The sequence below is a fragment of the Protopterus annectens genome, chromosome 1.part1 (assembly GCF_019279795.1).
Source record: "Protopterus annectens isolate FY-2018-M chromosome 1.part1, PAN1.0, whole genome shotgun sequence".
Lineage (NCBI taxonomy): Eukaryota > Metazoa > Chordata > Ceratodontiformes > Protopteridae > Protopterus > Protopterus annectens.
In genome coordinates, this window is record NC_056726.1 from 291,877,717 (window position 1) to 291,899,594 (window position 21,878).

Consider the following 21,878-nt stretch of genomic DNA (forward strand, 5'->3'; position numbering starts at 1 on the left):
CTTGTCATGGGTAATTAACTGCCAATTTTGAGCATGAAGTGCTAATTTTCCTCCCAAGGGGGCTGCCAAAAGATAAGTGCTTGGTGATGGTAGAGGGAAGTCATTGAGACTGTTTACTTGTGCTTTGTTTCCTCCAGATTTGGAGGTGGAGGCACCCCATTGCTTTGACCTGTAAGAACCCTGTGATTGGTATCTAGAGCCATTTGAGCGCCTGGATTTGCCTTGAGAGGCTCTGTTGGACACAGGAAAGGACCAATTTTTAGTAGACCAGTGCCTACTGAATCTGGGTGGCTGCACTTGTAAGAAATATTTTACAGTTTGCATAGATTTAGCTTTGTCTTTCATTTTCTTTAAAACCTTTTCTGCCTTATTACCAAACAGAGTATCATGCTGTAAAGGGGCATCCAACAATTTAGCTTTAACATGATCAGGCAGATTTTGCTCCTTGAGCCAGGCATGCCATCTAATCACAGATCCAGTAACTGCGGCCCTGCAAGAGGCCTCCAAGGAATCAAAACCACATTGCAAAGTACACTTTCCAACCTGTTCTGCTGCATGCAATAATTCCTGCAATTCTTTATTTTCCACACAATCAGAAATCAACATCATTTTCTGTTTCAATAAGCCCATAACATGCTGTTGATATCTAAGCATATGAAACTGGCAGTTTAAGGCCCTAATTGCCAAGGTTGCAGATGTATAAACCTTCTTTCCCCATCTATCCAGCGCCCTGGAATTTCTATCAGACGGGGTAGAATTTTTGGCTGTAGAGGCCTTTACACCTTTGGGACCCTGTGAGATAGTTTCAGGATCAGCAGCAGGATTTTTGAATAGAAATTTGTGGGAGTCAGGAACCCTGTAATATCTGTCTGGCTTACTAGGAGCCGGAGGTAGGGAATCAGGAGCCATGCTTGATTCCGAAAACGCATCATCAACAATGTCTAATACAGGAGGGATAGACAAAGGCCTATGCTGAGGAAGAAGAAGGAAATCCATAAGCCTCTTTTTTGATTCAGAGAAATCCTGACTCTCCCAATGAAAATGTTCCCTTAAAGTGTGCAAGGTTTCTCCAAAAGAATAACCCTCAGGAGGAGTTGCAGATGGGAAAGATTCTTCTGCATCTGAATCCTCACAGGGTGGTATAGAAAATTCCTGATCAGAAGAGGAATCAGAAAAAATGGAAACCTGATTTGAAGATACATAATCAGTGTCCTGCCTAGGCCTCTTAGCGGGGGGGGGGGGGTTTGGGAATCCCTGATCAAGGTAATTAAGTCCTCAGCCATTTTGATCATCTGTTTTGTAGGCATAGGGGCCTGAGCACGTGGCTCATGCGTTGGTTTTTTAGACTTAGAAGATTATTTTGATCTTGTTTTTGAAGCTGGCGTCGGTTTTATATAAAAATGTTGAGGCCTGAAAACACCCTCAGAAGCCGGTGCCTGCTCAGCGGCTCCGGACCCATCCAAGGGAGAGACATCCGCGGGTTCAATACTCAGAGAATCTCGTGGCATACCGGACTCCGCATGGGTCTCAGTAGAGGCCTGCGACTCAAACGTAGCGGGTATCAGGGGCTGAGAAAGCACCTCACGGCGAACTGGCGACTGGCTTAGGAGAAGCTTCGTCATCGGTTTTGGACCTCGACAGTCTGTCTCTATCTTTTTCTTTGCGTTTTTTGTGAACTCCGGTAGTCAGATTGCTAACCGACGACATTTCTGGGTAATTAAATCTGGATCCAAAATATTTTGAAGCAAAAATATACCGACGCTTAATAGAGAAATGGTTAAATCTAACACAAAACCGACAGCAAGGCACATTACGATCTGGGCTTAGGCAAGGAATACAGTACAAATGAAAATCCTTATGAGGTATTTGCTTCCCACAAGTAATGCAATTATTAACTTTTACTGACATCGGTAAGGAGCAAGAAAAAGTTTCCCCAACGGGGTACTTAGCTTTAGTTGAAGACTTCGGTTCTGAAACTCGAATGCGAAAATTTTAGGAGTCAGCCAACCGGCACTTGTGAACAGCTTCTGCTTCGGGCAAGAAAGACTGAATAAAATGGCGTCGGCTACATGTTTTATACCCCTGACGACCTGACGTCATGGAAGAGGAGACAGCAACCGACGCAGGACCCAAGACTTTGTTATTCCGGCTGACTGAGGGCAACCTGCCAGCAGATTACCCAAATGTAATGACTGCAACAGTGAAACACGAAGAACATTCAGTAGTCTGTGGCTGACCAAGTTTGCAGATGACTGCAAGCTGGAACTGACATAAATTCTCCTAGTGATGTAAACATCCTCCAAAAGGGCTTAACCAAAATAATGAATGGTGCCAGAAGCACGGCCTCAAACTGAATGCTAGGAAATGCATCATTATCCCCTTTGGAGAAAATGGTGTCACCACTAATTATCACATTAATAACAACGTATTAAGCATGCAATCAGTCGTGAAGGGCTTGGGTATCCAGGCTGATAGCAACCTGACTTTTGACCACCATATTGCCTCCGTTGTACGGAATGCTTTCAACATGGCCTGTCTCATAAGTAAGGGTATTTCATCCAGGAACAAGGAGGTCATAACATCCCTGTACTCCTCCCATATCAGACCCATTATCAAGTACAATGCCCCCTTCGGCATGTTCCTTCCCAAGCACATGCAGCAGTTGGAGAGACCACAGAGGTTCCTGACCTGGAAAATCCAGGGTCTCAAACACCTATCCTATACAGATAGGCTAAAAGCCCTGTCTCTCTACTCAGTCTTGTACAGACTGCTCAGAGATGGCCTGTGTCTGGCAAACAAGGCTGTCTCAGACTCAGCCTTGATGGAGTTGCTGCATATCCGTAAGTCCAACTCTACTCACGTAACCCACATGCAAGGTTTCAACCTGGTCTGTGACATTAATAGAACTTGTTGGCAGGATAGATTTGTGTCCCAACGACACCCCCATCTGTGGAACAGACTCTCTCTCCATGTCAAGCAGTGTACCTCACTAGCCCTCTTTAACAGGAACCTGGATGGGAAACAGAAAATATACCCCTGGGATCCCACCTATGTCTCTGCTGGACAGGGAAAAAGTACAGTTTTGTACCTACCATAAATGTAGATGTTCGAAGATCCACATTGCTGCAGTCCTTACACTTGGGTAGTCCGCTGTCCTCGGTCGGCCCGAATATCAAAGTATAAGGCTGACGTCGGTCAAGGCGCATTAGACTGACATCAGGACGTCAGGGTACAAATGCGCATGACCGACGTCATATCCTCAGTCTTTATCCGCAGTCTTTTCTTGCCCCAGATGTCAGAAGACCCTAAAAGAAAGGTCTAAACCAAAAGACAGCAAACCACCAAGCAACCACCCTGCACTAACAATATGTACAATATATACAATAAATACAATATTTACAACCCACCCCACACACCCGCCTCTAAGAACAGAGGGGAAGGAGGGAGGGTAAATTGGACTGCAGCAATGTGGATCTTCGAACATCTACATTTATGGTAGGTACAAAACTGTACTATGTTCTTCATCTCACATTGCTGCAGTCCTTACACTTGGGTAGAATCCCAAAGCAGAGGTAAGGGAGGATGGCAAAACTATAAAGCAGCAGGAGCTGCCAAAATGCCCTGTAAAATGGCAGTGGCAAAACCAGCCCTAGATTTAGAGTAAAGTGGAAGGTGATAATGCTTAGAGAAAGTATGCACTGAACTCCAAGTAGCTGCCTCCAAAATATCCTTAGTTGCCACCCCCCTTAAAAAAGCTGTCGAAGTGGCAGTAGCCCTAGTGGAATGAGGTCTAATCCCAGCTGGAATCTCCTTACCATGATGGGAATAACAGAAAGCAATGCAAAACCCAATCCACTTAGAAATAGTTTGTTTTGACACAGGCTTGCCCTGAGAACTCAAAGCAAAAGAAACAAATAACTGCTGAGACTGCCTGAACCCTTTAGTCCTGCTCAAATAATAACGCAACTGCCTGTGTACATCTAAAGTGTGCAAAATCTTTTCCCCTTTATTTTGGGGATTTGCATAAAAAGTAGGCAAATGAATAGTTTGGTTTAAAGCCACACTAGAAACCACTTTAGGCATAAAGGAAGGATTAGTACGCAAAGATACCCTATCCTTATGGAAAATTAAGAAAGGCTCAACTGCCATAAGGGCCTGTAATTCAGAAACCCTTCTTGCAGAGGTAATGCCCAACAAAAAAGCAGTCTTCCATGATAAATATTTCAACTCAGCAGTAGCTGCAGGCTCAAAAGGTTGTAGAGTGAGTTTCTCCAACACAAAATTGAGGTCCCAAGCAGGAGTAGGAGCTCTACGTGGGGGTCTTATATTCTTTGCCCCTCTAAGAAATTGCTTGAACAAAGGATGAGAAAACAATGGTGGGTCACAGTCATAGTGAGCAGAAATTGCTGCAGCATGAACCTTAATAGAAGAGAAGGACAAACCTTTGTCCAGTAACTCAGTAAGATATTGAACAGCCACACTTAAATTAGGCTCAGAAACATCAAATTCCTTTGCTGCACTCCAAAATAAAAATCTCTTCCATTTATCTGCGTACACTTTCCTTGTACTAGGCCTTCTGGCTTCCAAAATAACATTCAAAACTTGCTGTGGAAGTTGAGACCCTCCAGAGTTCAAAACAGAATATGCCAGGCTGTTAGGTGAAGAGAGTGAAGTTTGACATTGAGTAAATGACTGTTCTCCTGAGACAGTAGGTGTGGAATCGAAGGCAAAGGCCATGGAGGTTCTCGTACCAGACTTCTCAGTAATGGGTACCAGTGCTGTCGAGGCCAATCTGGAGCTATTAAAATCATCTTTGGCTTGTCCTGTCTGACCTTTAGGAGTACCTTTGGGAGGAGAGGCAGAGGTGGAAAGGCATACACATGAAGATTGCTCCAATTGAAAGAAAGAGCATCCACTTTCCAGGCTGTGTGATGAAACCTTTTTGTGCAAAACTTTGGCAGCTGGTAGTTTAGTGGAGAAGCAAACAGATCTATGTCTGGAGTTCCCCATGACACTGTCAATTTCTGAAATACATGAGGATCCAATTTCCACTCGTGGGGATCCATAATTTGTCTGCTCAACACATCTGCTAAGGAGTTCTGTGCTCCCGGCAGAAACCTTGCCTGAAGATTTAGCTGTAAACTTAGAGCAGTCTCCCACAAAATCATTGCTTGCCTGCATAGAGGATAAGAATGTGTTCCCCCTTGCTTGTTGATGTACCACATGACAGTTGTGTTGTCTGTTAGAATCAACACCTGCCCTGGAAGAAGTAAATCCTTGAAAGCTATTAATGCAAATTGGACTGCTAACATCTCCTTCAAGTTGATATGTAGATGTTGTAGTCTGGCAGGCCACGTGTCTTGTATCCACTTTCCATTTAGATGAGCTCCCCAAGCTTTGTCCGAGGCATCTGTCGTTAGAATCTGACTCGCCTCTGGCCGGGTCACAGAGAGTCCCTTGTTTAGGTGACATTCCTGAGCCCACCACAAAAATTCCTTTTGAATGCAAGGTATTATCTGAATGACAGTGTCCATATCCTGGCAGTGCTGCGTCCATACATTTTTGAGATACCATTGTAGCTTCCTCATATGCAGTTTGGCATTGGGAAGCACTAGAATACAAGATGCCATGAACCCCAAGGCTTGAAGGACTGTCCTTGCAGTCAGCCTGGACTGATGAGACAATTGATGGAAGTAAAGGGAAAGATTCTTTTGTTTGTCCGGGGTCAAAAAGGCCATCTGGGATGCTGTATTCAGTCTTACACCCAGAAAGCACATGTCCTGAGAGGGTACTAGACTGGACTTTATTTCGTTCACAGAATACCCCAGGCATCTTAGCACTGCTATCACATATTGCAAATGATGAAGAAGTTCGTCCCTTCCTTGAGCCAGAATCAGGCAATCGTCCAAATAAGGATAAATCTGTATTCCTTTTAGCCTGAAGAAAGCTATCACTGGAGCCAGAACTTTTGTGAACACTCTGGGCGCAGTAGATAAGCCAAAGGGCAATGCAGAGAACTGATAATGTGAAGTCCCAGCCAGCAGATACTTCCTGCAACTGGGCCTGATAGGAACATGAAGGTAAGCTTCCTTGAGATCCAGAGTCACCATCCAGTGATCTTTGCCCAGCAGAGGTAAAAGCTGTTGTAACGTCAACATTTTGAACTTGGGAATGTCCAGATAAGTGTTGAGGATAGATAAATCCAAAATTGGTCTCCACGTGTTCCCCTTCTTTGGTACTAGGAACAGGCGAGAATAAAATCCTAGGCCCACTTCTGGCAGAGGGACCGGCTGTATGGCCCCTATTTGAAGTAGCAGAGAAATTTGTCTGTGAGCCTCTATTCTTTGTTGAGGAGGAACGTCTGGCATGCCTTTGAAAGGAGGCAAGGTATGGAAATAAAACCTGTAACCTTGGTGTATGATATCCAATACCCATCTGTCTTGGGTAATTAAACTCCAATTTTCCTTGAAAAGTGCCAACCTTCCTCCCAAAGGTGCTGCCAGACGAGAAGGTTCTGGCAGCTGAAAAGGTAGGTCATTGGGCCTGTTTACGAAAGGACTGACCCCTGCCCTCACCAAGACTGTGCAGGTGAACTCCCTGTTCTAGGCCTGAAAGAGCCCTGAGCTCTGCCCTACCACGCCTAGATCTACCCCTAGACTGGGAATCATAAGAAGAATACGTCCACCCTTGGAAGGCCAATTCCTACTAAACTTCGGAGGCTGAACCTGCAAAAAATCTTTAACAGTCTGCATAGACTTAGCCTTGTCTTCCATTTTCTTTAAGACTGTCTCCACAGGTGACCCAAACAACACATCAGACTGTAAAGGAGCATCTAAAATCCTTGTCTTAACATGGTCAGATAAATTCTGATCCCTCAGCCAGGCGTGCCTGCGAAGAACTGACCCAGTGGCAGCCACCCTAGATGAGGCCTGTACAGCATCAAAACCACATTGCAAAGAATGCTTACCCACCTGTTCAGAAACATGCACCAAATCCTGTAATTCCTTACACTCAATACCTTCCGCCAGAGCATCTATCTTAGACTTCAATTGAGAAAGTAGATAGTTTTGGTATTTCAACATGTGAAACTGGCAATTCAAAGCCCTCATAGCTAAGGTGGAAGAAGTATAGACTTTCTTTCCCCATCTATCCAAAGCCCTGGCCTCTTTATCTGGAGGAACCGGATTTTTTACAACAGAAGCCTTGACACCCTTAGGCCCTTGACTAACAGTTTCTGGGTCCGCCCTAGGACTCTTAAAAGATATTTATGAGCTTCAGGCACCCTGTAATACCTATCCGGTTTAACAGGAGCAGGAGGCACAGAATCAGGATTAAGAGAAGCCTCTGCAAACACATCTTCCACAACATCCAGAACAGGAGGTATAGCCAAAGGCCTATGCTGGGGTAAAACAAACATTCCCTAAGCCTTTTCCTGGAATCAGAGAAGTCCTGACCTTCCCACTTAAAATGCTCCCTCATGGAATGAAGAGTCTCTGAAAAAGAAAAATCCTCTGGAGGAGAAGCAGAAGGAGTAGAATCATCCACATCAGAATCAGAATAAGGAGAATACTCCTGCAAGTCTTCAGCGAAGACTCTGAAACATCCAAGCCTGCTCAAAACTCCCCAACTCTGGTTCCACCCTAGGCCTCTTATCAGGAGGGGGCAAAGAACCTCTAATTAAAGTAATTAAATCTTCTGCCATTTTGAGCATGTGCTTCTTGGGCACAGATCCTGATGAACTAGGAGTGACACCAACAGAAGCTAAACCTGGCCTGCCTCTGGGAGAAGCCTTGGAAACAGAAGGAGAGGGCCTAACCACCCTAGGAAGGGAGGGAGTACAGTAACCTGAGAAGCCCCTTCAGCCTGACCTGCCTCCTGAGAGGCCACATCCTGCAATAACAAAGTCTCCCCTGGGACTCCAGAGAAACCTCCGGGAACCCCGGTTCCACCGACACCTCAAGAACCGGCGTCCGCACGGGCGACTCTTCCTGTCTGGGCTTAGCTGCTTTGTCTTTGCGCTTCTTGAAGCGGACGCCGGAGCATCCGACGGCATATTATAATTGCACCGCTTCGAAGACTAACCTGGCACAATCTAACCTTCGCTAATAGTGCGCTTATTGAACCTAGCACAAAAGCGACACCCAACAACGCCGTGCTCAGGCCCCAAACAAGGAATACACAAAGTATGATAATCTCTATGCGGTATCTGTTTCCCACAAGAAATACAGTTATTCACTTTTTCTGACATCCGGAAAACCACTGAGGCAAGAAAAACTAAAATATTCCCCAACGGGGTACTTAGCCAACTTTGACTCGGTCTGAAACTCCGAATTCGAAAAATTTCAGAACGCCGAACGGCACTTGCAACGCTGCTTCTGCATCGGACCATGCGGCAAAAAAGACTGAGGATATGACGTCGGTCATGCGCATTTGTACCCTGACGTCCTGATGTCAGTCTAATGCGCCTTGACCGACGTCAGCCTTATACTTTGATATTCGGGCCGACCGAGGACAGCGGACTACCCAAGTGTAAGGACTGCAGCAATGTGAGATGAAGAACATCAGGTGCTGACTTTGTGGGAACATGGATGAAATTCAAAGCTAGGTTTATAAGGGCCTCCAGGCCAATAACCTAGTATTGTCCTATGAACAACTTCCAGAGTTGACAAAAGGGAAGACTCTGGAGAAAAGGGACCAGCAGTGGCAATAGCCTGGGGGCACAAAAAAATCAGGGACAAACTCAGCTGGATTTAGGAACTGCGGTTCGAAGCAATGTTCTACGGACTTGAAATTTACTATGTCATTTGTTGATCTCAGGCAAGTGTTTAAAAAAAAGAAGAAACTTATGCATAAACTAGCTGGCTACAGACTACAGAGCAGCAGATATTAATGAACTACTACAATTGTACTTCAGAATATTAATAATATTTGCACATTTATGTGAATATCTTGAGAATGCTCTGTTCTGGATTATGCAGTAAAATGTCTGCAAGCAAATGGGACTAAGTGTGCAATGGCACTGTCAGCATAACATATACTCAAGGAATTCTGCACAACTGTTGAGAAAAAATTAGAGATATAAATGCTGACATGGAATCAATATTCTAAATGTGGACACATGCAACCAATGGGTGTTACTACAAGAAACTACTGAAAGAAGATGCCAAATGTGCACACATTCTTACATATAAATGCAAGTTCAGCAGTTATGAATTTTATCACAATTTCCATAACCGCATCAATATAAAAACAATGGTAAAAGTCAGATATATGTTTAGTAAGTTAGACTGAAGGCATAAAGAACTAGTGACCAGAAGCAATGAAAATCTTACAGTGACAGGGTAGACTTAGAAAGTTAACTGCATTTCCATTTGATATTAGAATCCAAACATGACAAATGTTTGATATGCCATACAAAATGACAGAAAGGGATGGTCATACAACATGACGACAATGATAAAATGGATGCCTGCAATACATGAAACTGCAGATTCCAGTGAATATTTTCAATGGTTTGTTTGTGTCTTTCGGCTTTTTCCGGTTAGGGGTTGCCACAGCGGAACACCGGTCCGCTAATGATTGGCAGTAGATTTTTACATACTGGCTTGCCGGGCCTAATGCACAACCTTCAACGAAGGAACGCCCATTCGCGCATGTCACTTCACAGAAGACGCTCTAAAGTACAGTTTTGTACCTACCATAAATGTAGATGTCTGAACTGGATAGCATCTGCAGTCATAACAACTGGGTTGTCCTGTCGTCAGGCAGCCCTTCAGTCGGCCGGATTCCAAAGTCCGGGTCCGGCTTCGGCTGATGTCGCACTCCACCCGACGTCATCTCTGTTGGTCTTCGGGTATAAAAGCATCAGCCGACGCCATTTTCCTCAGTGTTTCTTGCCCCAGATGCCAGAAGCCCTCTTGCAGGCTAAAATTTGGATAGATGCCAATGTTTCCAAATAGATAGAGGTAAACACAACAATAAGCATGTATGTACATATATACAAACAAATACACCATAAAAGACTCCCCAACAGCTAGCTATTAGGAGGGTAAACACCCTAGGAGTACCACAGAGGGGAAGGAGGGAGGTAATCCTGACTGCAGATGCTATCCAGTTCGGACATCTACATTTATGGTAGGTACAAAACTGTACTATGTCCTTCATGGATGCATCTGCAGTCATAACAACTGGGTAGAATACCATAGCCAACTAGGAGAGGAGGATAAAAGTAGATTATGGTGTGTCTAGGATCCCTTGCAGTACAGCAGTGGCAAACCCTGCTCGGGATCTGGAATATAGAGGCAAATTATAATGCTTGGCAAATGTATGCACGGAGGTCCAAGTAGCCGCCTCAATAATGTCTTTGGTTGCCACTCCTCGTAAGAAGGCTGTGGTAGTGGCTGTTGCCCTTGTAGAATGAGGTCTTATGTTCTGTGGAATTGGTTTTCCATGGAAGGAGTAACAGAATCGTATGCAATTTCCTATCCATTTGGAGATTGTCTGTTTGGAAATAGCTTTTCCTTCCCTTCCTGTTGCATAGGCTACAAAAGTTGGTCAGTCTTTCTGCTATTTTTGTTCTGTCCAAGTAGTAGCGTAGCTGTCTATGTACATCCAAGGTATGCAGTATTCTTTCCCTCTGTTTTGTGGGTTGGGAAAGAAGGTAGGTAGGTGGATTGCCTGGTTTAAAGACACTCTGGATACCACCTTGGGCATAAATGTAGGATTAGTCCTCATGGACACTCTATCTTGGTGGAAGATTAGGAAGGGTTGCACTGCCATTAAGGCCTGTAGTTCTGAAACCCTCCTTGCTGAAGTAATTGCCAGTAGGAAAGCAGTTTTCCATGACAGGTGTTGTAGGTCTGCTGTTGCTGCTGGTTCAAAGGGTGATAGTGTCAATTTTTCTAGCACAAAGTTCAAATCCCAAGCTGGTAATGGTGGTTTCCTTGGAGGTTTTACATTCTTGATTCCTCTGAGGAACTGCCTGAGCAAAGGGTGAAAAAACAGGTGGATCAAAGCTGTATTCTGCTGAAATAGCTGATGCATGTATCTTGATGGAGGAGTAGGACAGGCCTGAATGAAGAAGTTCGCCAGATACTCCAGAATGTTAGGCATATCTATGTTTGACACATCTTTTCCTCTTTCTGTACTCCAAATGACAAACCTTTTCCATTTTCCAGCATAGTTCCTTCTTGTTGAAGGTCTGCGTGCTTCAAGAATAATGTCTTTTACTCTTTGGGAAAGTTCTGGATTAGCTGCTGCTATGTGATGTTCCATGCAGTTAGTTGCAACGTTTTAGGTTTGGATGTATGATGCTGTAGTTGTTCTGAGTTAACATCAAAGGCATCAGGGTATTGGCCACATATTGTTCGAGACATGCTCCTCAGTAGTGGGTACCAGTGTTGTCTTGGCCAGTTCGGAGCTATCAGGATTATCCTTGGACGTTCTTCCTTGATTTTCAGTAGTACCTTGTGTATCAAAGGAAGAGGTGGGAATGCATATGCTGTTAGGCCTTTCCAGTTGAAGGAGAGCGAATCCACTTTCCATGCTAGTGGGTGGAATGTCCTTGTGCAGAATTTTTGAGCTGGTGATTAAGAGGTGTTGCGAATAGGTCTATCTGTGGCATTCCCCATTTCTTTGAGATGATCTTGAAGATGTCCGCGTGCAGCTTCCATTCGTGGGCATCCGAAGTGGTTCTCCTTAATATGTCTGCTAGAGTATTGTCTTTCCCGGTACAAATATTGCCTGTAACTGGATGTTGTAGCTGAGTGCCAGGGTCCACAGCTCCACGGTCATTCTGCATAGTGGGTATGACTGAGTGCCTCCCTGTTTGTTGATGTACCACATGACTGTGGTGTTGTCTGTCCTTATCATCAACTGGCCCTCCTTGAGAAATGGTTTGAACTTTTGGATTGCCAGTTTTACTGCCAGCATTTCTTTTAGGTTGATGTGCAGGTGAAGTTGATCCTGTGTCCACAATCCTTGCACGCATTTGTCCAGCATGTGGGCCCCCATCGTAGCTCTGAAGCGCGTGTTGTGATGGTCTGGCTTGCTTGACATCTGCGAAAGGGTAGGCCTGGGTTTGACTGGCATGCCTGAGCCCACCATAGGAACTCCTGTTTTAAGCATGGAATTAGTGGGATTTCTGTTTCTAGACTGTGTCTGTGTTGGGACCATAAATTCTTTAGGTACCACTGTAGTTTTCTCATATGTAGTCTGGCAAATGGAACCAAGATTATGCATGATGCCATGAAGCCCAAGGCCTGCAGTACTTTTCTGGCTGTTAACTTGTTCAGTTTTGTTAGTGCCAAGAAGTAAAGAGGAAGTTCTTTTGTTTTTCTGTAGTCAGGAATGCCATTTGTTTTACTGTGTCCAATTCCGCCCAAGAATGTCCTTGTTTGGGATGGTATCAGCCTTGACTTTGTAAATTGACTGTGTATCCCAGTGCTTGTAGCAAGTAAATGACCCTTTGTAAATCTGTTGTCAGCTTGCTTTTGTTGTCCCTTGTAGCAGGCAGTCGTCCAGGTATGGGTAAATTTGAATTCCTGTAGTCTGCAATGGGCGATTACTGATGCCAGGCATTTTGTGAATACTCTGGGCGCAGTAGATAAGCCAAAGGGCAATGCTGAGAATTGATAGTGCTCTGATCCTGCAAGAAATCTGAGGTATCTTCTGCAGATTGGTCGAATGGGGACGTGCAGGTATGCCTCCTTGAGATCTAGAGTTACCAGCCAAGACTCCTTGCCCAGCATGGGAAGAAGCTGCTGTAGGGTCAGCATTTTGAATTTTGGGACAATGATGTATGTATTTAAGGTGGACAGGTCGAGAATTGGTCTCCAACTTTTTCCTTTCTTGGAACTAGGAATAGTCTGGAATAGAACCCCTTTCCTTGCTCTGCTGTTGGCACTCTTTCCACAGCTCTCATGTTTGCTAACTCCATTATCTGGCGTAGAGCCTCTGTTTTTTGATTTGGAGGTAGATTTGGCATTCCTCTTTTGACTGGTAAAGTGTGGAAGTGAAACCGGTAACCTTGATCTATGGTTTGTAAAATCCACTTGTCTTTTGTTATGCAGTGCCAGTTCCTTGAAAATAAGGTTAACTTTCCGCCTAGAGGAGCTGCTATTTGTTCCCTGGTAGGCGGATTTAGGGTTAAGTCACTGTGGTTGTGCTGATGTAGTGGCAGTGGCTGTGTCTGTGCCTCTGTTGTTACCTTGCCACTGTCGTCCTCTGTAGGCACCTCCTCTGGATTGGTTTCTGCCTCTGGAACGTCTATTCCTGCCCCTTTGAAATTTTGTGGAGTCAGGAAAGGACCAATTTTGGCAGGCCAGTTCCTGCTAAACCTTGGGGTTGAACCTGCAAGAAATCTTTAACAGTTTGAACAGATTTTGCCTTTTCTTCCATTTTCTTCATAACCTGCTGGGCAGGTGTACCAAACAAACTTGTCTTGTCCATAGGAGCATCTAGCAGCTTAGCTTTAACATGATCCGGTAAAGCTTGTTCCTTTAGCCATGCATGCCTTCTTATCACTGTGCCTGTCATGGCTGATCTAAATGAAGCCTCCAGTGCATCATAGCCACATTTTAAGGAATGGTTGCTAACCTGTTGTATGTTATTTACCATCTCTAATACATATTTCTTATCAAGAGATTCATCAGTGGTTAGTTTTTAGTTAACTGATCAAGCATAAACTCTTGGTATTGTATCATGTGAAACTGACGTTTAAAGCTCTAGCTGAGAGAGTAGCTGAAGTGTAGACCTTTTTACCCCATCTGTCTAATGACCTTGCTTCCCTTTCAGAAGGAGTAGGGTTTTTAGCTATGGTCGCTACTGCCTTGGGACCCTGGGATATAGTTTCTGGGTCTGCAAGTGGGGCCTTGTAAAGGTGGTGATGAGTATCTGGCACCCTGTAAAATCTGTCTGGTTTGGCAGGGGCTGGGGTAAAGAATCTGGAGCGGAGCAAACATCATTGAAAGCATCATCCACCACAGAGAACAGGAGGTATAGCTAAGGGCCTGTGCTGTGGGAGGTGCAGAAAGGTCCTAAGTCTTTTTCTGGAGTCTGAAAAATCCTGTTGCTGCCATTGGAACTGTTCTCGCATGGCATGCAAGGTTTCCCCAAAGGAGAATTCTTCTGGTGGGGAAGCAGCTGGAATGGATTCTTCAGCATCAGAATCTTCAAAATTGGAGAAGGAGCCTCTGGCTGGTCAGTTATGTCTGATTCATCAGCAGATTCATCAGAGGACACTGGCTCAGGGGCTCTGCCCTAGGTCTCTTCTCTGGGGCTGAGAGGCCCTATCTGGGTGAGATTGAGATCCTCTGATTAAAGAAATTAAATCTTCTGCCAAAGTAAGCATTTGGGAACTAGAAGAGGGCCTGGATGTGGGAGGTTTAACAGGCACTGTTTTAGTAGTCTTGGCTGCTTTAGCCCTGGCGAAGGCCTTAATGGACATGGCTGCTGGAGGCCTAGCAGCACCACGTGCTGGGGTAGAGACATCCAAGGGATGGTGTCTGATAAGTCAACCACCGTAGTGGGTAAAATTTCTGAGGTCGATTCAAGAGTTGTAGCAGGGGCCTCAGTTGTAGGAATAGGTTCAGCTGTACTTAGATCAGTTTTCTCGGTTTCGCCGAAACCGAGACACTGGTTTGCTTAACCATGGTTTCGCCGAAACCGCGGACCGCAGTGTCGGTCTTTATCTTTGCGTTTTTGGTAGATTGGGTAGTCGGAGGATCCGGCGGCATAATGTATGCAAAATCAGAACCGAAAAACTGTTCTGCAAACTCCGACCGGCGCCTAAGCGTTCGTCGGTTGAAAGAAGCACAGGCGAACAGGCTGCTACGTGGGCTGGGCCTAAACAAGGCAGACAGTAAGAGTGGAAATCTTTATGAGGTATTTGTTTCCCACAGGTTAAACAATTGTTAACTTTTCTGACATCGGCTGAGGCAAGAAAGAGTCCCCAACGGGGTACTTAGCTTTAGAAGTCTTCGAAGTAGTATTCGGTAGAAGTAATCTCTGGATCCGACCGACCGGCACTTGCGAACAGCTTCTGCTTCGCGCCCCACGCGGCAAGAAAGACTGAGGAAAATGGCGTCGGCTGATACTTTTATACCCGAAGACCAACAGAGATGACGCCGGGTGGAGTGCGACATCAGCCGAAGCCGGACCCGGACTTTGGAATCCGGCCGACTGAAGGGCTGCCTGACGACAGGACAACCCAGTTGTTATGACTGCAGATGCATCCATGAAGGACATCTGAGAATCGAACGGGCAACGTCTAACTGTGAGGCGACAATGCTACCGCAGCACCACCACCGCTGGTAATAATGAATATTAACAAAATTTATATATGCAGAAAATATTACACTCTGTACTAAAATGTGACATCTGTACACACTAATTATTTGAAGTTTGCTTCGAATGTGACAATCAATGTGACATATGCATTCTAAGAATTTCTGATGACTGACGGGCTATGGGAAACGTGACACATTTCATATCTGATAATAAAGCAGTAAAGGGTGTGAAAGCAGAAGTATAACAAAAACCCCATGCAAGCACAAGGTGCTATTAAAAAGACACCAAAAGAATGCAATTAACAGGCAACTAACACATACATGTCTAAATATACAGTTAGTCTGTTCTAACACTTACGAATATTTGCAAAATAAATATTCACATCTGCATGAACATCTGTAAACTGCACGAGATAAACACGACTGAAATGTGACGTGATAATCAACATGAAGAATCTATACCGATAATTATCAATGGAATTGCGTTGCAGCGTGGTAAGGGAATATGTCCTTACCCTGCTGTTGTGTGCTCTCAGAATTAGTGCATTTAATTAGTGGGGGGTGTGGTAGGGTGCATGGGACCCAAAAAAATTAGTTTTTAATATTTTCAATCTGTTTAGATTCATTCTAAAGTGATTGGTTTTTCAACATTCTCTCGTGAACATTCAATATTTAATGAGACATTCATATATATAATCCTCTCTTCTTACCTCCCAACACTCAGACTTGTGAGAGATGCACTTATACATCCAAATTGGAGGCCATGTACTCTCAAGCCAAGATCGGAATAGCTGGTCAAGAGGAGAAGGTCAACACCTGCACCACACCACATGCAACACATAGCCCTTCAGAACACCCACCATCACAGCTCTCACATAAAAACAGAAACCACACACCCACCTTCGCTGAGGCTCTCAATAGAAATCTACCCAAACAGCAGAGACCTCCAAGGCAGAAATGCACTCGACCACCATAACACAGCACAAATCACAAGACACATAGCTCACCTACACAGTGTGCCCCTCAACCTAAGCCCCTGAGGCAAAACAGCTTGCCCAATACACTAATCACAGGTGACTCGATAGTAAGGCACACTGATGTCCCACTCACTAGGTTGAATAAGGAGAAGATAACAGTCAGCTGTCTATCACGTACCAGAATCTAGCACATAACACATGCACTCAGGTCACTCCACAACAAGTACAAGTATGACTCTGTCACTGTTCATGTGGGTGTGAATGACCTGAGACGCACCTCACTGGACTACATGAAAAGAGACATGGAGGAGCTCTCAGATTATGTGGCCCACGCAGGTATGACCCTAGTCCTGAGCAGCATCCTACTGTCGCCCAGAATGATACTGCAGTGCAAGCAGAAAATGACTGACTTCAACAATTGGCTAAGTTTCTGGTGTTATTCTAAGGGGATCTAGTATCTGTCTGCTTGGAATGACATGACTGACAGACCTCAACGCTTTGCCACAGATGGCCTGCATCTGTCACCCCTGGGTTTCTGGATATTGGCTAAAGCTCTTGCCACCCCTATAGTGCCTTTTTAGGTGATGTTCCAAAGACCAAATTACCATCGTAACAGGTATAAATAAATGCAATCTGAGGGTCATGCTGCTCAACGCTAGAAGTCTAAATCTCAAGATGCACTTATTTGAAGCACTCCTCAAAATGGAGAACATCGACATTTGTGCTGTAATGGATACCTGGCTTAAAGCAGCAGAAAGCACCCCTGCGCTACCAGGCTATAACTCGTTTGACACCTTTCGGCCCCAGAATATGGACTGAAGCTCCAAAGACGGTGGTGTCTCCATATTCTTAATGGATATGCACACCTCCAGACTAGTAGCCCAGCATAACACATCTGAGATACTTCAGGTACAACTAACATTGGGTAAGACAGCGATTCAGGTCGTAGCCTGCTATAGGTCCCCAACCATATCCCAAGACTCTCAACTCCACGTTCCTAAACACCCTGGAAACTACTAAGGTCCAACCGAACACTCTAATACTAGGTGACTTCAACTACCCCTCCATCATCTGGGAAAACTACTAATACACTGGCCCAATGCTTCCTGGAATTCATCAATTCCAATGCCCTACACAAGCTCATTCTCACCCCCACTACAAGAATCAACATCCTTGACCTGGTTATTACTAACATGGGCAAACGTTACTCTACACCAGTAGTCAATTCCTCCCTGGTTAGATCCGACCACAAACTAATCACCATCGAAATCCACATCTCACCCCCCCCCCCCCACAAAGGTAATCACCATGAAAAACTTCTCCAAAGCTGACTTTGGGCTCCTACAAACAGAGGTGGCTAACTTCACAGCACCCATGTCAATGGAAAATAGATGCATGACTGCCGAATCATACACCAATGCACTGTATGAATATGAACATGGACATAAATGCATGGAACTAGCCATACCCAAGACGTTCTCCATCAAAAAAAGGAAGCCAATCTAGTGGTCCCCTGCCATTAATAAACTCAACAACAGAAGGAAGAAACTTGCAGAAAAAGGTGAAGTCCCAAGACTGGAAAACTCCCTTATTAGCCTCAACAAAAAGTTGAGATCCCTCATCAAAACCTCTAAAGCCAACTATGAAGGCAAAATTGCGGCAGACACTAAAAACAACCACAAAGCTTTCTACAGTTATATCAAGAATCTCCACAGCAATACCCAGGTTTGCTCTGAGTTACTGAACAATGGTACCTCCTACACTGAGCCAACAGATATTGCCAACATACTGGCAGACAGATTCAGTGCCAACTTTACCCCCCCCCCCCCCAAGGACCAATCACAATACCGGAAGAATGTCAGGCACCCAGCATTACTGCAGCACAGGTTAAAGCTGCATTGTCCAAGGCCAAGAATACAGCTTCCATGGGACCCAATATCCCTGGATGTGTTCCACATGAACTACAAAGTGAACTGGCACCACATTTGTGTGCCCTGTTCAATCACAGCCTCACCTCAGGCTTTGTCCCTACCAAATGGCTCAGTGCTACAGTCATCCTTCTCCATAAAGGGGGAGTGACTACAGACCCTGGGAAATATCGCCCATTAGCCTGACGAGTCTGCCAGGTAATGCTATGGAGTGCATCATCATGGACCTAACTAACAAGGATATAGGGAATCTCTAAACTCTAGACCTCACACAATTTGGTTTTGTCAAAGGTAGCTCATGCCTGCTCAACCTGGTTGACTCGGAGTCAGTCATCAGAGCTGTGGATGAGGCCAAGGCAGTTCATACAGCCTACTTCGATCTATACAAGGCCTTTGATACTATTCCCCCACTTTTAATACCATTCCCCACTCAGGAATTATTGATAAACTCAAACTAGGCATCAACCCCTATATCACTAGGTGGGTTGCAAATTGGCTCACAGACAGAACCCACAGATTGAAAGTAACGGACTCCAAGTCAGACTGCCGAGCAGTCACGAGTGGAGTCCCACAGGGATCGGTCCTGGGTCCTCTTCTGTTTGGCATCTACTTCTCAGAAGTCCAGGCCAACACGGAGGGACTCTGGCTGATGAAGTTCGCAGACTACTTGCAAGCTGGAAGCCATTATTAACTCCCCAAGTGATGCAGACATCCTACAGAAAGGTCTCACTGAGACCAATGACTGGTGTCGAAACCATGGCCTTAAGTGCAATGCCAAAAAAAGCATAGTCATCCCCTTTGGGAAAAACTTAGTTCCCACTAATTACAACATCAATGGGAGCCCACTGAACACTGAAGGTGTTATAAGAGATCTGGGGGGACAGGTTGGCAGCAACTTCTTCGACCACCACATTGCCATTGTGGTCAGAAAGTCCTATGTGGCACATCTCATAACAAAGGGTTTTGCATCCAGGAAGAAAGAGGTCGTCATCTCTCTCTACTCTTCCCTCATTAGGCCAATCATCAAATATAAATCCCCATTTGGCATGTACCTCACTAGACAAATGCAACAGCTGGAAGTACCTCACGAAGAGGATCCTAGGCCTTAAACACATGTCCTACATGGACAGACTCAAAAAACTCCAGCTATTCTCGGTCTCATATCGTCTACTAAGAGACAATCTCTGCTTGACTTACAAAGCCATGTCTTACCCAGCTCTGTTAGAAATGCTACATCTAAAGAAATCCAAATCCCTCCACACCACACGCTCCAGAGAACTCAACCTCATTACCACAATCAACAGAACATGGTGGAGGGACAGGTTCATAACCAAGAGACTGCCCATGCTCTGGAATAGACTTCCCATACATGTCAAGTACAGCACCTCACTGGCCCTTCTTCAACAGAAATCTTGATGAGTGGATGGGAAATAGAAAGTTCACCCCGGGGATCACTGCAGTGGCTCTACTTGATAGAGGCACTGGGAACTACTGTCCGGTGGCATGATGACAGGGCATTTCTATGGACTAGGCTTGTAAAGGCTCCAGGGCCATTAGCCTAGTACACACCTATGAACCTATTGGCATCTAGCATGCATGGATAGTGTTTTTTACTTCAAGGTATTAAATATATATATATAATTTACATACTTGTGCAAATACAGCAGAACATCATGCAAAAGCATGTTGCAGGACATAATTGTGAAGTTGACAACCAGGTGAACAACTCTGCTGCTGATACTATGGGTCTACCATGGAAGAGCACTTGTAACACGTTGTGTTTATTTATATTACCCACAAGTAAAACAATGCATTTTCTACATTAAAAAGAAACAAAACCAGTATCAACATTTACCATTTTGACATTATGACCAGTCTGCAGGTGAAGATCCCCTGAATAAGCCTGTTATACATATTTTTACAACTACCTGTTTTTAAGACTTAATTTGACATATGGGTTCAGTGAACAATTTACGCAAAAGCTTATCAGTATGCAGGGGGTATTCTCTAAGTCTTCAGGTATCAAAAGGCTGTAATTAGCCACTGCTACTGAAAGTTCAGAGAATTAGGTTCCTTGAACCATCAACAGAAATTTACAAAACAATAAATAACTCAAAACTCTAATAAAAATCCACAGTTTTCAAAACTGCCTGGAGATGCAAGGCTATATGCCCATGAGGACAAATGTCAGCTAAAAAGATTAGGCCAGGAATGACACTCCTCCAACAACTACTTCCATACTATGATTTCAGCAGCAATGATCCTTATGTGAACATCACAAATTTACCTGCTGAATGAATAATTTTACCTTTTTCCAATGGCTGTTTTCCAATGTTGTAGCACACCAAGTACATTCTTCTGTGTACTGCTAACAGTAACGTAGGTGTATGCTTTGCTAGAACTACATGAAATCCCTAACCAAATTCCTGCAGAAGGTTATTATTATTTGCTATTAGATCAAGATAGCTTCCTCTGCTTACAAGCACTTACGCTGTACAAGAAGCTCCATTTTTTACTGGAGAAACAAAGACCACTGAGGCCACAAAACAGGATGGATGGATTGCTGTAGCTTCCCAGCTACCACCAAGGATGATTTGCTATTGATCACCTCTCAACATACATCTCACAGTAACAGAACTGTCTTTAGGATAATAGATCATTACCCACTCCATCCAAGGCCCAATCGACAAAAGTCTTGTTCTAAAACTAAATCCTACTTTTGTGCCAATTGTCTAAAACAAGCTAAGGTTATATGCACTATCCTTCTACCCTACATTACTACACAGAATTTCTACCTGAATTTGCTTGCTTTTTTCCTATAGCATTACAAAGGATTTTAATTTCTTACCCGTGTCTGAACCAAGTCATTTGTTGTTGTAATCTTCATTTGTTTGTTTGGAATGGTTATGGTTTCTTCCTCCTCCTCTTCTTCCTCATCCTCCTCTTCTTCTCCCTGCGCAATTGTGTAATTAAAACAAAAGAAAATTACTAAATCTGTAATGCTGTTCGAGATGGTTTTGTAGCGGTACAGTACACAAAAGCTAATAAATATGACTGCAACTTGTTTTTATTAAAAAATCCAAACAGTTCTGTGACCAACTGTTACTGAACAGGAAATGAAAATGTGAAGAAAATTCAAAGTTCCATTAAATATAACTTTACAAAATTATACACAGCTATTTTAAAATACCATAAAAAGGTTCATGCGAAACTCCAAGGACAGAGATGATTCTCAGAAAAACATCTCAGAAAGTAAGAATATGGGTAGTAGTATCATGTATGAAGCTGCTGTACCTATTCCCCTTACTCTGATGCACATCACTCTCAGAGTTGGTACATATAAGTAGCAGGAGTGCAGGAAGTACATAATTCCCCTTTCAAAACTGTTTTAATGGCATTACAGGGAGGTTCAAGACACACTGTACTCTTTGGCAACTGTGCTCTATTTCTTTAGCTGCAGGATTTGTAACTACAGAACAGGACTCAAATTTCTGATGGGAAGCCCACCAAAAATACTGCTGGTGACAGTACTTATTACAAAGTAAAACTGTACAAAACCTTATCATAAGAGCAGACGTTCAAGTGGATCACTATTGCAGTACTAATTACTAGTGGGACTTCAGCTGTACAAGGAATGATGTCCAGTGCTTAGTACCCTTTCCCTTCCTGCGCATATGGATGCCTGC

At 44.2% G+C, this 21,878-nt stretch overlaps 1 protein-coding gene across 2 annotated transcripts in view; it reads right to left on the bottom strand.

Moving 5' to 3' along the window:
• The window catches only part of POLDIP3 (DNA polymerase delta interacting protein 3), a 1,331,876-nt gene that overhangs the window by 945,376 nt on the left and 364,622 nt on the right, over positions 1-21,878 (bottom strand). For both annotated transcript variants that reach the window (XM_044074576.1, XM_044074567.1), the window contains exon 4: positions 21,041-21,145. In XM_044074576.1, coding sequence (XP_043930511.1) covers positions 21,041-21,145 — 105 coding nt within the window. The remainder of the gene's footprint in view (positions 1-21,040; positions 21,146-21,878) is intronic.